This window comes from Petaurus breviceps, unplaced genomic scaffold (assembly GCF_028583685.1).
Source record: "Petaurus breviceps papuanus isolate PSGF00001 unplaced genomic scaffold, PetGlider_PUasm1.0 184, whole genome shotgun sequence".
In the NCBI taxonomy this organism is placed as follows: domain Eukaryota; kingdom Metazoa; phylum Chordata; class Mammalia; order Diprotodontia; family Petauridae; genus Petaurus; species Petaurus breviceps.
This window is the reverse complement of record NW_027185793.1, coordinates 15,991,658-16,009,338: the sequence shown is the minus strand read 5'-3', so window position 1 is coordinate 16,009,338 and position 17,681 is coordinate 15,991,658. Positions and strand designations below refer to the sequence as shown.

Here is a 17,681-nt window from a genome sequence, read left to right as displayed (position 1 = left end):
TTGTGTTAAGTATCTGAATCCGAATTTGAACTCGGGTCCTCCTGACTCCAGGGCCGGTGCTGTATTCACTGTGCCATCTAGCCATCCCTTGTCAGGTATATTTTAGAAAAAAATGTTCAGAAATAGTTGCACTAAGGGTCACTGGGTGTAGGATTGTGGATTTAGAGCTAAAAGAATCTTAAAAGTCATCTAGTCAAATTCTTTTGTTTTTACAGACTAGGAAATGGACCCAGGTTGTGACTTGCCCAAGGTCATACAGATAGTGTGATAGTAAATAGTAAATAGAATTTGAATCTAGGTTGTTTGTCCAGTGTTCTTTCCACATCACCACTGTGGTCCTTTTAGAAACTGTGATTTTGGGCGGCTAGGTGGCCCAGTGAATAGAGCACCGGTGCTGGAGTCAGGAGGATCTGGGTTCGGATCCAGCCTCAGACACTTAACACAAAAACTAGCTGTGTGACCTTGGGCAAGTCACTTAACCCCAATTGCCCTCCAAAAAGCAAAAAAAATCAAAAAACAAACTGTGATTGTATTTTGTTTCTACTTTTGCCCTAAGAATAATGCCTGATAGCTAAAGTTATATTTTCAATAACTTGCTCCATTTTATAGCTGCCACATCCATTACCACTTCTTTTGAATCTCTGTTAGATAGGTGGGAGGTGGTGGTTGGAAAAGGTGGTGATTTGGAAGAGGAAGCAAGCAAAACCCAAGAGATGGTCATGATTGGATGTCAGGGGATGCAGCAGGTAGAACCTCCTCTTGGCCTTTAGCTTTTGAGAGCCAAGAGAGAGTTCAGCACTAGGTAGTAACAGTGAATCATGTGTCTGTGCTAGTAATTAATGTTCAAATATAAAAACTAAAATGCAGAAGTGGATGTGTGTGTATATATACTTAGGAAAGTAATTAGTATGCACATGTACACACAATTAATATGCTTTCCATACCCTTACCTTATCAGCAAAGGGGAAACTTTAGTAAGAAATGTTTTCATCTCTACATTAGTTTCCTTCTAGTTATTATGGATTAATCCAAGTTCTGTATAGTTTAGTAGAGACAAAGTATTTCAAGGAAAGTTTTACTCAAAAATAAAATAAAATCAATTATAACAGCTAGAAATCAGTTTAAGCATTTAGGTGGCTCTGTGGATAGAGTGCTGGGCCTGAACTCAAGAAGATCTGAGTTAAAATCTGGCCACAGATACTTACTATCTATGTGACCCTGGGCAAGTCACTTAACCCTATTTGTCTTAATCCACTGGAGAAGGAAATGGTAAACCATTTCAAGATCTTTGCCAAGAAAACCTCATGGACAGTATGGTCCACACAGTCACCAAAAATTTGACATGACTGAATAATAACAACAAAAAAATGATTTTAGAAAACAGATTCCCTGTCCTAAGGTAAGGGCAGCTAGGAGGTTCGGGTGGTGCAGTACATAGAGTACTGGGGCTGGAGTTAGGTTAAAATCTGACCTCAGATACTTACTAGCCATGTGACCCTAGACAAGTCACTTAACATTGTTTGCCTCAGTTTCCTCATCTGTAAAATGAGCTGGAAAAGGAAAGGCAAATCACTTGGGATAAAATTTTTTTTAAAGCAGTTGGGATTAAGTAACTTGCTCAAGGTTACACGGCCAGTTATTTCTGGATGTGGTGCTAAGTATCCGAGCCTGGATTAGATCCCAGGTCATCTCTGACTCTGGGGCCGGTGCTCTTACTGCACCACCTGGCCGCCCTTTGGGATAAAATTTTTATAGACAGTTTCTCAGGTAAAGGTCTTCTATCACAAATACATAAATAACTTTGTCAAATTTATAAGAATACAGTTATTCCCCAGTTGATAAATGGTCAAATGATATGAATGGGCAGTTTTTTGGTGAAGTCATCCAAACTATATATAATCATATAAAAATCCTCTAAACCATTATTGATTAGAGAAATACAAATTAAAACAGTTTTGAGATATCTTACACCTACCAGATTTGCTAAAAATGATAGATGTTCTTCAGTTGGTGAATAGCTAAACATGTTATGGTATATGGTTGTGATTGAATACTACTGTACTATAAGAAAGGATGAACAGTTGATTTTAGAAAAATGTGGAAAGACTTGGATGAAATAAGGAAAGGCGAAATGAGCGGTACAAGAGAACATTGTATGTAGTAACAGAAACTTTGTCCTAAGAACAGCTTTGAATGGCTAATTCATCTTGAGTATGATAAGTACTCAAGCCAACTATAAAGGACCTATGAAGGAAGATGCTATCCATCCCAGATATAGTTCTTTATAGTATGTTGTATGTGTATCTTTATATACACACACACACACACGCACACACACATATATAATCTCTTCTAGGGTGGGGAGGGAGGAAAAAAAAGTGTACGGCAAAAAACAACAACAAAAAAGAATTTTGAAATTTTCTTAACTGATAACAATCTTTCTATCTTTCCTCTTGCCTTTCCATACCAAATCCTACTCTTTGTCCTCACTTGTGATCTACAGTCCCAGGTCATGACCCTTGTAGTCATCACTGTCTCCTCCTTTCCCTACCTTGACCCTTTGATCAACCAGTTCAACTCTACATTGTCCACTTTGTTGTGTTTCCTGGTCCCATTATTATATAACCAATTGTGCTCTGCCAAGCCTTAATCCTGAATCACTCCCACCATCTGCTTTCTCTCCTACTCACATGCTGCTTAATGAAGGTGGAGAAAATCACAGTCATTTTGACCGGATCCATTTCTACTCAATTGGGCCCTCATTGCTACTAGACAATCTTTCTCTACCTCCCTTATCAACTCACTGTCTTATTCTCCATAGTGGTTCTCAGTCTTTTCAAACCTCTTATAATTCGTTCTTCCCCTACCCTCTCCTATTTTTTCAGAAAAAATTGAGGCTATTCAGTGAGAGCTTCCTTTTCCTTTTTCCTTACCTCATATTACTCAAATGCCTTTTTACCACTATCTTCTCTACCCCATCTCACATTAAGAGATGGTACCATTCCTTGCCAAGGCAAACCTTTTCTATCTGTACAAGTGATTACATTCCATTCCATCATCTCTAGTATATTGCCCCTTCTCTCTCCCTGCTCTCACTTGTCTTCAGTCTCTCCCTGTCCATTGTTGCTTCCCTACTGCCCACAAACATGCCCAAGGTTCATTCATCTCCTCACTTCCATCTCCACTATTGTCTCATGTTGCATCTTCCCTTTGTGGCTAAACTCCTTGAGAATGTTGTCCACAGTGAGTGCCTCTGCTTCCTTTCCCATCATTCTCAACTCCTTAAAATATGGCTATTGATCTCATCTTTCGACCAAAACTGCTATCTCCAGTTACTGGTGATCTCTTAATTGTCAAATCCAATGGCCTTTTTCCAGTCCTTGCTCTTCTTGCATTCTCTGTAGCCTTTAACAATGTTGATCTCATTGGAGTTGCTTTAATTTACATTTCTTTAATTAGTGATTTGCAACATTTTTTTTCACATGGCTTTTGATAGTTTGGAATTCTTTGAAAACTTCCTGTTATATCCCTTGACTATGTATTCATTAATGGCTTATTAATTTAAATTTGTTCCTTATACATCTTTAAGATGATACCTTAATAAGAGGAATTTACTGCAAAGATTTTTACCCCAATTCTGTTTCTCTTCTCTTTAGCTGCATTGATTTTGTTTTGTAAGAAAATTTTATTCAATCTTTTATATTCAAAATTGCTCTTTTTATCTTCTGTGATACTTCCCCCTGTATGGTCATGAATTCTTACCCTATCCATCCATCAGAAGGGTAATTTTTCCATGCTCCTCCAATATATTTATGATGTTGCCTTTTATGTTTATAACATGTATCCGTTTGGCTCTTGGTGTACCGTGTGAGATGGTTGATCAGTACTTAATTTCTGTTTGTATTTTCCCTGTAGTTTTTGTCATACTAGTAGTAACTATAGTCTTTGGGATTATTGACAGCAGTACTACTGTTGTATGGTTTTTTTTTTCTGTATGCTGTTTATCTAATCTATTCCACTCATTGTTTTCTCTGTTTTTTAATTAAATCAAATAATTTTATAATTATTGCTTTTGGTATAGTTTGAGGTCAGGTACTCATAGGAATACTTTTGAGATTCTCAACTTTTTGTTTCTACAAATGAAGTTAATATTATTTTTTCTTATAATCATTGTGATTGTAAAGTAATCCTTTAGTAGCTTGAATAGTATGATAAAAAAGAATTGTAATTTTTAATATGCTGACTCAGCCTAGTCAAGGATAATTAAAATTTTTCCATTAATTTAGACCCGTCTATATTTCTATAAAGTGTTTTGTAGATTGATTTTTTTTTACTCTAAGCAAAATATGTGTGCCATTAAGTAAATAAGTTTTTAGAAGTATTTTAAGTTAGTGAATATTTTGATATCACAATTCTTAATTACATGTAAAAAAGTATTGGAGCCCTACATGGATTGTGATCAGTCATGTAAAAACTCCCCTCCTTCTCCTGCTCCCCAGTGGGAGGTAGGCAGTGTTAGTATTCCTTTGTAAAGCTTTCTAATCAGTGCTACTTTGGATTTTATTGCAGTGATAGACTTGATAGGACGGTCATTTTTAATTGCTTTTATCTTTTAAATTGATCAGTAAAGTTTCATTCTTTATTTAGATTCCAGCCCCTAAACGAGGAGAAATAGTGAGACAGATTGGGGAAGCCTTGCGACAGAAGATTCAAATCTTAGGAAACTTGGTAAGGTATTTTCAAAGTAAATGTGTCTTAAAAAAAAAAAACACAAACCAACCAACCTATAGTTGCTCGATTTTCCTATTTTGTGTAAGAGTGATTTTTAAAAACCAAACAAATTATAATTTTAAAATGAACTTTATGGATCAGATAGTAGCAAAATGGGTAGGGAAACACAAAATGGATTTTTTGACCTTTTGAAATTGATTCTACAGAATCAAAACTTGATATCTTACCTACTGATACATTCACTATAAATAAATAAGGAAAAAAACATTTAAAGTTGAACATACCAGAACTTCCTGTAGTACTTTGTAGCTATATGTAGCAGCAACCACACGGGCATACCCAGGATGGCTGCTAGCACAGGTCTTGGATCTGCTTTACTAGCAAAGATAACTGTTTAAGGGGTCAACTATCTTTTTAAAATTACATTCACTAGTCCAGGGGAAAAGTTAACACCCTGAATGAACTTCAGAGAAAATACAAACAAAGAAATAAAGACTAGCAGACAGGTTTCTGACTGCCTGAATCAAAGCAATGTTGCTATACACTTTACATACATCCCCGAGAAAACCTTTACATCTCAGCAGTTGGGGAGCTCTGAACATATGGCCACTCAGAATCTTGACCAGGGATTCACAAGATCCTTTTCATAATTGAGCCCCCAAAGCAAAATACCAACTCAGAGTGTGAGTGTGTATATATGAGTGTGTATATATATACACACACACACACACATATATATACACACATATACACACACACACACACACACATATGTATACTTCTCAGAGCCAGAAAGCATCTGACAAGCCCTCTTTACTCAGTGCCTAGTTAGAAATTAGCAAAAGGTGTCAAAGCCTTCCCACAAGCAAGCCTCCCCAAAGCAAGCTTCCTTCAATGGGCTCTACTGTGAGCCCTTTAATGGGCTGGGAAGATCTTAAATCCCATTAACATTACACCATAACACAAGATTTGATATAAAGTGGGTATTTTTAATTTCATTCAAGTGTAGTTTTAAAAATGGAAAAACTACAGCTACCTCATTAAAAGAATTCAGTGGCATGAATCTAGAAGAAATCAGAAGTTCATTTAGTGATTTTTTTATTTTTTGGCTTTTCAGACCTCTCATCTAGTCTGTTGCACTCCTATATGCTTGTATTATAGTTATCTATTGTATATGTTATCTCCTTACTTGCTTGTATGGTCCATGAGGATAGGAACTAGACCCTAATATTTATTTATACTTTCTAGACCAGGAGTGGGGAACCTGTGGTCATGAGGACACATGTGACCTTCCTAGGTCCTCAAGTCCAGCCCTTTGATTGAATCCAAACTTCACAGAATAAATCCTATTGAATTTGCACATTCCCCGCCCCTGTATTAGACCCTAATGTATCTCTGTATACCTTCCTGATCTGTAATGCTATGCTTTCCACATAATAGGTGCTTAGTAAATGTTTGGTAAACTTTTCCTCTATTTCTCAAATCTTTTACTAGCTCCTGCAAAAGGGTTGCATAATCTTGCCTTTCTTGTCCTGGTTTCCACTTCCATCCATTTTATAATATCTTTGCCTAATATGTGATTGCTTTCTCTTTTCTAGGTGTTTTTTTTTTAATTAAAACCGAAGTTTGAAAGATTCATTCATGTTTTAAAATTTTTTAAATTTGTATGTACATAATTTTTATTTTCAGGTATCTTTGGAGATGGGAAAAATCTTAGTAGAAGGGGTTGGAGAAGTTCAGGAGTATGTGGATATCTGTGATTATGCTGTTGGTTTATCACGAATGATCGGAGGGCCCATTTTACCTTCAGAAAGTAAGCAAGTAAAAAATATCATGATAAAATCTGCTAACTACAATCATAAATCCTTCTAATAAAATCATCAGGTTAGCAAATAAACTGAGTTACTTAGGAAGATACAAAGTTAACCAAAAATTTTCTAGATACCATCATATTTGAATGTGTAATTAATCTGCTTGTTGAAGAGGATGGGGAAAACTCTTCATATATAGTTAGTATAAGCTTAACTATGTATTTATCTGATGGACTCTGTTCGTTAATTTTCTACATTTGAGAACATGTGTATTTAAAAATGTTGATCTGGAGAATTAGAAAGTACATCCACTGTTGCTATGATATCCTACAAAGGAGCAAATAATTTGGATTACTACTTCTAGAATTTTAAGCAAATACCGGGTTAACCCAAAGGTTTTTATTTTATTTTTTAGTAAAAAAAAAAAATGCTGTGCAACTGGGAAATAAGATATGCAGGCACTGGGGTATGGAGATCCATCTTGTCCTATTGAAAAGTCTGAGCGGGGATGGCAGAGGATATAAGAGAGAGCAGATTGGGGGAGGGGGTGTTCAGTGGGATCTCTGTTTTGGGGTGGAGAGTAGGGGAAAGATGGGGAGAAAATCTGTAACTCAAAATCTTGTGGAAATGAATGTTGTAAACTAAAAGTAAACAAAAAAAAATGCTGACTTTGTGCCAGGCAGAGGAGTATAAAGGTGACTGCCTTTAAGAAGGTTACATTCTTTTGGGAAAACATGTACGTATTATGCATATAGAATAAATACAATGTAGTGACAAAGAAAAATATTTAATACCATACTCTTCATTTTAAACATCTGAGAAACCATTATATCTTATTCTATATAAAGTGTTCTACTTGGAGAGAGAAATGTGAATTCTTTCATGCTCTAACATGGTGACTGACACAAGACACTTTTGAAGCAACATTTATTTGAGTCTTGAATAGCACACAATTCATATTACTGTAGAGAATATGTCTTAAGAGTAGTAGATTTTGGGGTGGCTAGGTGGTGCAGTGAATAGAGCACCAGACCTGGAGTCAGGAGGACCAGAGTTCAAATCCGGCCTCAGACACTTAACACTTACTAGCTGTGTGACCTTGGGCAAGTCACTTAACCCCAATTGCCCTGCTCTCCCCCTTCCAAAAAGGAAAAAAAAATAAAGTTAAGAGTAGTAGATTTTCATCTCCTAGAACAGTAATCATTGAAATCTTTTCGGGAAAGCCCCTGAAGAATCATCCTCTTAAAACAATTCCTTTTCTGACCTTTCTCTTCAAAGGTTCTCTCCCCTGAATAATCATACCTACTCCAAAGTAATCAAAGAGACTTCCTCTCACTAATCAATATTTTAATCCTTCAGGAAATATCATTAGGTGGGTCATTACTCTGATGCTTTCAGAGGAAAAAGCAATGTTCTAAACTAAAGGGAAGATGTTTCTTAGTCTGTGTCCAGTTACCACCTGTAATCCATTTTTTTGAGCTTTAGCTTTTCTTCCAGACCTTTTATAACTTTCCTATGAGAAGTGATTAGGTCTAAGAAAAGGGATGGAGGGCAATAGTGGAGAGGAGGGCATTGCTTCCTGAGAAGTTTAAGTACCCATAACATTTCCTTCCTTATTTAGGCTGCAGAAATATTGATTAATATTTCAGTTGAGCTAAAAAATGGGGTTATGATTCCATACTAGTTAGGGAGGTTATGCCCCAGCAGTTGGAAGGAGCTTTTTTTATTGTGGTTTTTAATTTGGGGTTTTTATTCTTCCCACTCAGGACCTGGCCATGCCCTCATTGAACAGTGGAATCCTTTGGGCTTAGTTGGAATCATCACTGCATTCAACTTCCCAGTGGCTGTATATGGCTGGAACAATGCCATTGCTCTGATTTGTGGGAATGTCTGCCTTTGGTAAGACTTGTGGTTTCCTTTTCCTTTTCTTTTTTTTACAAAACAACTTCAGAAGTGCAGGTTATAACATTGTCTACCTTTCCATGCACATTTGTGCTTTATTTGGTTTATATTTATGATTTTCAGTGTCTTTCAGTATATCGGTATATACCTTTGAGGTATCACAATTGTGAAGGTGTTGAGGAATCAGTATACAAGGTTACTGAAGGAGGAGAAAATGCCAAAGGTTTAACAAAAAAGCTTTAGATTTTATTAATACTGAAAAAATGGCCAAGAGGAAGATTCTGGGAAGATGGTGCAGTGGGTTAGAAAATTCCTAGCTCTCAAGATTTTCCCCCACAAAAGAGTTAAAATAGCACCTTAGGGCGAACAAAGTGTGGGTAGAGATAAACAAGAACAGGGACATAATCTGGGCCCTCTTTGGACCATTTGAGAACATCCATAGGAAAAATTTAAGAGCAGGTTTTGTTCCTGTGAAGAGTAAACACCTCCAGGCTAGTTTCCCTTTTTAACTGGCAGGGGCTAGCCTCTTAAACAACAAGCAGCAAGCCCTGGGGTTAGTTGGTTTGAAAGGCTGCTTAGGCTCCAGCCACTGGAATTTTGTTGGTGCACTGAGCCCAGAAAGATCAAAGGAAGCTTGGGTGACCAGGAACACCAGAGACCCAGCTGTACTTTGGAGCCCAAAATATCATACCCTGCAAAGTTAAATATCCTGAATGGAAAAAAAAAATGGACATTTGATAAATTCTCAGACCTCCAAGACTTAGTTAAAAAAATCCTGAACTTAATGGAAGATTCAGCATAGAAGAACCAAGAGAAATTTAAGGTATATAACAAAGACTGAATATAAGGGACCCATAAGAACAGACTGTTTACTTTTTATATATGTAAAATGTAAAATGGACATCTAAGATTCTTATCAATAATTGGGTAGTTTATAAGAAAGATTGTGGTGAATCTGAGAATGATAATGAATTTAAAAAGTAAAACCATTTAGGAACAGCTTAAAAGAGTAATTGTTTGAAGTGCAAAAGGGAGATTAATACAGAGGAATCAGATTGGGGAGAAGGGCTGGTAGTTCTGGTCATCTACTTTCATCAGGAATGGGTTTAAGAAGGAACAATACATATAGGGGCATAGGGAGGGAGGAGAGGACAAGGGGGGAATCTTTAGAGGGGAGGGTGACAGAATAGGTAAATAGGGGTATAGGAAGGTGTTTAGATTTATGGGAAGGGGAGGATAGGAGAGGGATCCTTGGAAGAGGGGTAGGCAAGTCATAGGAGGGCAAGGTAGTGGATAGAAGTAGAGGAAGCAGAACAGATAGGAAATAAGAAATATAATCATACAAAAAAAAAAACCAAAGGTCAGGAGTAGAATATGTTTGGGAAAGTATATATCTCTGTATGTCAGTATGTGTGTGCCTGCTGTTTGGTGTTTATGAAAAGGCACTTGAAAGGCAGAGCCAAGATGGCAGACTGGTAGGAAGCTCTACAGCTGAGTTTCTTTTCCATAAACCTTTAAACAGCTCTAGAAAATGCTCCAGACTGAATCCTGATGGGGGATATTCCAGGAAAAGTCATAATGAGTCATTTGTTTGGTGCCACTCAGTGAGTGAGATGGAGAAGTCCACAGTCACTGGGCATGGAGTTTGGCCAGGAGCACTCCAGCTCTTAGGAAGAGGCTGTGCACCAGGGCAAGAGGAGGTCCCAGATCCATACAGGGCACTCTTAGACACATCCCAGGATACTGTTGTGGGGACAGGTGTGAGTTGCTAGCCTGGTTGCCCACTACTCAGTTCTAGGTCACAAAACTAGGTTGGATTGAGAAACGAACCAGTGTCTAGTGGTGGTATTCCCAGGAAGGGAGGCCCTGCGAAGTGAACCAAGAAAGGAGAAAGTTCAGAAGCTAGTAGCAGCAGTGTGGTGCAGAGCCTCGGTATGCCAAGTTCAGAACAGGGTATCATTTCTAGCATCTAGCTCAACTTACAGAGGAAGGGCAGGAATCACAGACCAAAGGAGAACCTATAATTCTGCCACTCTGAACCAAAAGAGCTTCTCAGCTGACTGATAGGGGCTGTCTAGCAGCAGTCTACTCTTGCTCAGACCCAAACTCAGGTCAGTCACTTGCAGAGTTCAGAGGGCAGTAATCACACCATTCTGGGAGCACTGAAAGTTTTTAGTTCCTTAGACTGAAGTGTCTCTTAGAAAGCAATAGTGGGACTAGCCTAGAACTTCTCTTCTACAGTGCCAAAGACTAGGTGGTGCAGTGACTAAAGTACCGACCCTGGAGTTAGGAGGACCTGAGTTCAAATGTGGCCTCAGATACTTAACACTTACTAGCCATGTGACCTTGGGCAAGTCACTTAAACCAAATTGCCCTGCCTTCCCCCCTTCCAAAAAACAAAACAAAACAAAAAGATTAGGTCAAACATGACAGTGAAGAGAAATATAAAAATATAAAAAGTGAACAAAGATAAAGTGCTTACATTCAAATGTTGGGAGGTGATACACATGTCCTCTCTGAACCTTATCACCATTGATCATAAAGGAAGTTCAATTACACAAGGCTAGAGCAAAGAGAAGAGGAATACAGCTGGGGAGGAAGAAAAAGGGAGGTTAGGAAAAAAATCATCTCATAATCAGAATATGCAAGTAGAAAACTATATAAAAAGGAGGAGGGGTTAAGTGTTTGACACTAGAACCTCACTCTCATCTGAACAGATCAAAGGAGGGAAAAATGCACCTACACAGCTGGGTATATAAATGTATTTTATTAAACAGAGAAATAGGAGGGAAAGGAGAGAAGAGGGAAGGGGGGATTATAGAGAGGGCAATTTAAAGAGAAATTAGTCCTATGCAGAACAAAGTCTAACGACATATAAAAACATTTATAACTCTTTTCAAGGTGGTAAAGAATGGTAATCTTAGGGGGGTGACCTTAAATTTGGGAATAGACAAATAAATTATGGTATACAAATATTATGTAATAACTGTTAAGCTGAACTCTTATCATGTAATGACCAGCCATGGTTCCTGATGACTGTTTATGGAATATGTTACCTACCTTCTAATAGAGAAGTGAAGGAATCAGAATGAGATAAAATTTTTTTGGACATGGTCAATGTGGAAAATTGTCTCGATTGATCGTGTTTATAAAGGGTTTTGTTTTTCTTTTAAAAGAGAGAAAATAAAAAAAATGATAGCTCTAAAGGAAAAAAATCAGAAAACAAATGAGTTATGGAAGGAAGAATTTGAAAGGGCTGTTCAACACAAGGTGTATAAAACCTTGCCCCAGCAACATGTTATGTAAAAATTTGAATGGATTGAACAGAAGCCAGTGACTCCATATAACAACAGAAAATACTAAAATAAAGTCAAAAGCGTGAAAAAAAGAAGAAAACATAAGACGTCTTATAGGAAAAACAAATGGTAGGAAAATATCAAGGAAAGATATTTAAAGACGTCATAAAAGGAAACTTCTTATTTCTTCTAGAACTAGAGGGCAAAGTAAAACCAGAAAGGCTCCTCCTGTCACTTCTTGAAAGAAACTCCAAAATGAAAATTTTCTTGAATATTGAAGCCAAGATCCAGAGCTCCCAGGTCAAAGTAAAAAAAAAAAAAAGGCTCCAACCAGTCAGATATAAAGAATTCAAGTTACAGTCAATTCTCCTTTAAATTCTTGTTTTGAAAACAAGCAAATTTGTTCAGCAGAATTGATGTATCAGTGCACACCAATTTCACATTTACTTATACGTGATTTCATTCTTAAGAAACAGTGAGAATGTGGAAAACTGCACACCTTCAAAATAATTCACCTGCTGCAGCCTTTCTGAGGCCTACTTCCACAAGTCAGCTTCAGGTCCAAAGTGCCATATTTATGGTGTTTCCTCTGGTTCAGTAGGAACTATGGACAAAGGAAAGTTGTTCTGAACCCATGAACTCCTCTCCCTTTCAGTTATTACTATCAAGTAGTTTATTACATTCAAGATTAAAAATAATAATAGTACTTTTATTTTCATTCAGCCCAAACTGTTTTATAGAAGGAAAAAGGTCTAGAGAAGTTGTGACCTTGCCAATGGTCAATAACTCACTTTACTAGTATTCTCTGAAAGAATTTAGTCAAATAAGGAGCTACCAAAATAATTGAAGCCGAACTGCTTTCTATTTACGCTCTTAATTGCATGCCAGGAAGCCATTTTTCTTGTAACTGTTATTTGCATTCAAAGATTATCTTTACAGATAAAAGTCAGACAGCTTCCCATGAAGAAGTAGAAAGAACTAGAACCTGCTGATAAGTTATCGATCTAACCATCTTACTTTTCTTAGAGTAATCTGATGTAGAAAAGCAAAGTAAATCTGCTTCCCTTAGCCTTCTCAGGTATGTTTTGGGAATAGAAAATCTGGAAATATTTCCTTTTAGTCAAGTTTGTATTGGCAAGACCAGGGTAAGTCACCTAGGAAACCATTGGCCAAACATGGAAGCTGGATTTGAAGGTGATAGTTGTTTCTAAGTTAGAATGCTTGCGACCTCTTGGAGGGACATTAAGAGCTTAAATCCTAAGTTCACTTATTTTCCTTTAAAATAGCTTTGGAAGTGACTTGATTCTCATTAATGACATCATTTTTGTTTTTTATACCAAATGACTGAATAAAATTAAATTTCTTCCTTTTCTTCTAAAGGAAAGGAGCGCCGACAACTCCGCTCATTAGTGTAGCTGTCACAAAGTAAGTGTGTGTGTGTGTGTGTGTGTGTGTGTGAATTTCTTTTGGTGAGGGGCCACGGTTTATCTGTACTTTGTCTTCCCTTCCTACCACCTTTGGTGCCTAGTATACTTCGTAAGTATACCAAGTATATTTCTCTGCATAACTGAATGATAAACTGCTCTTCCTAAAGTAAAGATGTGAACTTTGTTCTTTTCCTGCTACCACTTCCACTTCGTTCCCGTCCCCCAGTAGACTTTAGTGGCTCCTTATTGCCTTCAGGATCAAATACAGAATGTTCTGTTTGGCATTAAAGTCCTTCATAACTTAGCCCCCTCTTAGCTTCTCAGTGTTCTTACATCTTATTCCCTGCCGCCTCCTCTTTGATCCTCTGGCCTTCTGACTGTTCCATGAATAAGACCTTCAGATCTTTTAGTTTTCAGCATTTTCTCTGGCTGTTCCCCATGCCTGGAATATTCTCTCTCCTCAAATCTGCTTTCTGACTTCCTTACTTTCTCTAAGGGTCAACTAAAATCTCTTATTTTCTGGAAGCCTTTCCCAACTTTTCTTAATTCTAGTGCCTTCTCTCTATTAGTTATTTCCTATTTATTATGTTTATAGCTTGCTTTGTATATATTTACTGGCATGTTATCTCCCTTGTTAGATCATAAGCTCCTTGAGGGCAGGGGCTATCTTTTGCCTTTTTGTATTCCTAGTGCTCAGCACAGTACCTGTAAGCATATAGTGGGTGCTTAATAAATACTTATTGATTGATTGAATTTTGATTTGATCCAAACCACATAAATATGATAGGTACTGGGTTTCATATCTAATGTAACTTATCTAAACATGGAGCTTAGCCTGTGGATGTCATTGCCTAAAACTGTAAGGTTGGAATTCTGCAAAAAATCTGAAAGGGGTCATCTGTAATTACCTGAAAGGTAATATTTATTTACATGTTCAAAGATGGACATGTGAATGATAAAGAGAAAAATCTAGTAGTTTTGAAGATAAAATTTTAACATACAATGCTTTTTGTTATTTAAGACATAAACTCTTGGAAAGGCAAAAGGAACTAGGTAACTATCAGTCACTTAATTCTCCATGTCATATAACCTAGCATATAATTTTGAATTAGAGTACTTGAGTTCAAATTCTGGTTATGCTGTGTGACCTTGAGATAGTAAGTTAAAATTGCTGTATAATTTTTTCCTCCTAAAAATGGAGTTGTATTAGATGATCTTTAGGATTTCTTCTAATTCTAAATTCTATAACTTTGTATTGTGTTTATAGGGGGTGAAGAGGTTTGGATACCTTTTGGGTGTTTGTTTACAAAAACAGTGTCAGGAATTAATTATTCCTTATGCCAAAGTATGAGTATTAGAGCAACCAGTATTTAATATAGCAGATTTTCTTTTTTGTTTAATTTTTGTTAACTCTAATTCTTAATGGAGGTTGGGAGATTTTTTTCAAGTTTGTGGTGAGATCTTTATACTTAGGGATTTGTTACTATCAGAGATGTTTCTTGCAGGGATCAAAATACTGGGACAAGTTAAGGAATAGAAACTAGAAGGGAAAGTAGTATGGATTAGTGAGTTCTGATGATAGAACAGAGATTCTATAGGTAATGAGTTGGCAATGCCACTCCCAGAGGAATGACAAGGAAAATCAGTATAAACATTTGAATTTGAAACAGCATTCTAGGTAAAGAAGGAAGGAGTTTGGGAAAACTTGACCTTTTAAAAAAAATTGGTTCAGAAACTTACTAATGCATCTTTTCTTTTCTTTTTTTTTTTTTTTAAAGCAATCGGGGTTAAGTAACTTGCTCAAGGTTACACGGCAAGTTATTTCTGGGTGGGTGCTAAGTGTCTGAGCCTGGATTCGATCCCCAGGTCATCCCGACACTGGAGCCGGTGCTCTTACTTGCTGTGCTACCTGGCCGCCCCTAATGCATCTTTTCTTTAGGATAGTGGCCAAAGTTTTGGAAGACAACAATTTACCTGGTGCAATCTGTTCCATGACATGCGGTGGTGCTGATATTGGGTATGTTCGTTCTTCCTTCAATGAAAAGTTAACCTAAGGAATCTCATGCTATGTAAGGAAAAATAGTAGACTGGGTTACTTTATGAATTTATGTGTTCTTTCTTACTAGAAGTCTTCAGACAAAGGCAGGATAACCACTTGTTAAAAATGTTATAGAACAAATTCTTGTTTCAGAAACTAGATGACATCCAAGTATCCCTTAATATTCAAATTCTGAAAGATGATGCTAGAAGTAAATGCATTTCTCCAGAAAAAAATGAAGCCATGACTAACGAAAGGTTGAAATACTGAATTTTTTGGTATATTATGGAATAAATAGGATTTTGTAAGCTATGTTTGTAATCAAACCTCTATTTCTAACATTGTTCCTTTTTTTTCTTTTCTTTGTTTTCTTTTAAAAAAATTTTAAAAACTAATTGATTTCCTTCTAGTTTTCAACATTCACTGCCATAAGATTTTGAGTTTTTAATTTTCTACACCTCCCTCCTTCCCAAGACAGTGTGTAGTCTGATATAGGCTCTACATATACATTCATATTAAACAGATTTTCACATTAGTTATGTTGAAAAGAAGAATTAGAACCAATGGAAAGAACCATGAGAAAGAAGAAACAAAACAAAACAAAAAAAGATCAAATAGTATACTTTGATCTGCATTCAGGCTCCATTAGTTATTTCTCTGGATGTGGACAGCATTTTCCATCATGAGTCTTTTGGAGTTGTTTTAGATCCTTGCATTGCTGAGGAGAGCTAAGTCTATCAAAGTCTATCTAGCATTGTTTCTATATGAAAATGCATTTTAAGCTCCAGGTAGTCCCCTTACAACTTTGGGAACATATTGCTTTAAACCATTATATGAATTGGGTCCATCCTTTGTTATAATGGAGTTAGGACTATTGATGTAGTTAGGAGTATAAGAAATTGACTCAGATGTCCAAACTTTCTTTTTTTTTTAAAGCAATCAGGGTTAAGTAACTTGCTCAAGGTTACATGGCCAGTTATTTCTGGGTGTGGTGCTGAGTATCTGAGCCCAGATTTGATCCAGGTCATCCTGACACTGGAGCCAGTGCTCTTACTTGCTGAGCCACCTGGCTGCCCCTAAGCAATTGGGGTTAAGTAACTTGCTCAAGGTTACACGGCCAGGTGTTTCTGGGTGGGTGCCAAGTGTCTGAGCCCGGGATTCGATCTCCAGGTCATCCCAACACTGGAGCCAGGACTCTTATTCGCTGTGCTACCTGGCCGCCCCGATGTCCAAACTTTCTGATCTAGAGGGATTACTTGTTAGGCATATGTCAAAAGGCCAAAGACAAAAAATTTCCATTTACACCAAAATATATACACCAACATTTTTTAGTAGTTAAGAAATAGAAATGAAAAAGGGAAGTGGATAAAGAAATTGTGGTACATGAATGTGAAGGAATATTAACTGGATATATGATGAATATAGAGATGTCTAGGAAGATAAGATCACATATTTCTGTATTTATTTTCAAATAAATATGATTGACAATATCCATATCCTTTGAACCAGAAATTCTGCTGCTAGACATATAACACAAATAAGCCAGAGATGAAAAGAAAAGCCATATATACATTAATATATTTATAGTAAGGGGTGGCTAGGTGGCACAGTGAATAGAGCACCAGCCCTGGAGTCAGGAGGACCTGAGTTCAAATCCAGCCTCAGACATTTAACACTAGCCATGTGACCTTGGGCAAGTCACTTAACCCCAATTGCCCTGCCCTCCACCCTCAAAAAAGAAAAAAAAAAGAAAAAAAACTTTTATAGCAGCAGAGAAACAAAATACATGCCTACCAATTGGGGAATGACTAAAAAAATTATGGCATATGAATGTTATGGAATATTGCAGTGTGTTAAGAAGTTAAGAATATGATGCATGCAAAGAAGCATGGAAAGATGTATGAAGTAATGAGTAAAAAAGTAAGCAGAACCAGAATAAAATTCTTCACAATGATTACAACAATATTAATGTAAAGAATAGGCACCAGAAAAACCTGAAACTGTGTAATTATAATAAACATGCCATGGAAGGAGATAAGAGGAAATATACTTCCTCCCTTCCTTTCAGAGCTATGGAGCCTCATATATAAAGTTACATGAATATGTAACCTTATGTAATGTGTTGGTTAGTTTTGCTGAATTGCTTTTATGCTTTAGCACAAGGAATGACCAAGGGGAATGGAAATGACCAGAGTGATTGCCAAATTTTTCTTAATTGTTTATTGTTGCCCCATTTCATCTGTTAAAATAGATCTGTGGCTTTTCCTTTTCAGCACAGCAATGGCCAGAGATGAACGGGTAGATCTGCTGTCCTTCACAGGAAGCACCCAAGTGGGAAAACAGGTGTCAGTCATGGTACAGGAGAGGTTTGGTGAGTGGATGTTCTAGCAACCATCTTTCTTTGAACATTGAATGTGGCCTTTTCTCCACTTATACTGCTTCTATGGAAATCTGTGGAGAATTTGGAAAGATCCAA

General features: G+C 37.0%; 2 protein-coding genes across 3 annotated transcripts in view; one reads left to right on the top strand and one right to left on the bottom strand.

Moving 5' to 3' along the window:
* The window catches only part of PHAX (phosphorylated adaptor for RNA export), a 502,400-nt gene that overhangs the window by 43,653 nt on the left and 441,066 nt on the right, over nt 1-17,681 (bottom strand). The gene's annotated exons all lie outside the window — the stretch shown is intronic.
* The window catches only part of ALDH7A1 (aldehyde dehydrogenase 7 family member A1), a 45,305-nt gene that overhangs the window by 6,797 nt on the left and 20,827 nt on the right, over nt 1-17,681 (top strand). For both annotated transcript variants that reach the window (XM_069088162.1, XM_069088161.1), the window contains exons 4-9: nt 4,648-4,728; nt 6,421-6,544; nt 8,309-8,441; nt 13,121-13,165; nt 15,107-15,184; nt 17,479-17,576. In XM_069088162.1, the coding sequence (XP_068944263.1) occupies nt 4,648-4,728; nt 6,421-6,544; nt 8,309-8,441; nt 13,121-13,165; nt 15,107-15,184; nt 17,479-17,576 (559 nt within the window). The remainder of the gene's footprint in view (nt 1-4,647; nt 4,729-6,420; nt 6,545-8,308; nt 8,442-13,120; nt 13,166-15,106; nt 15,185-17,478; nt 17,577-17,681) is intronic.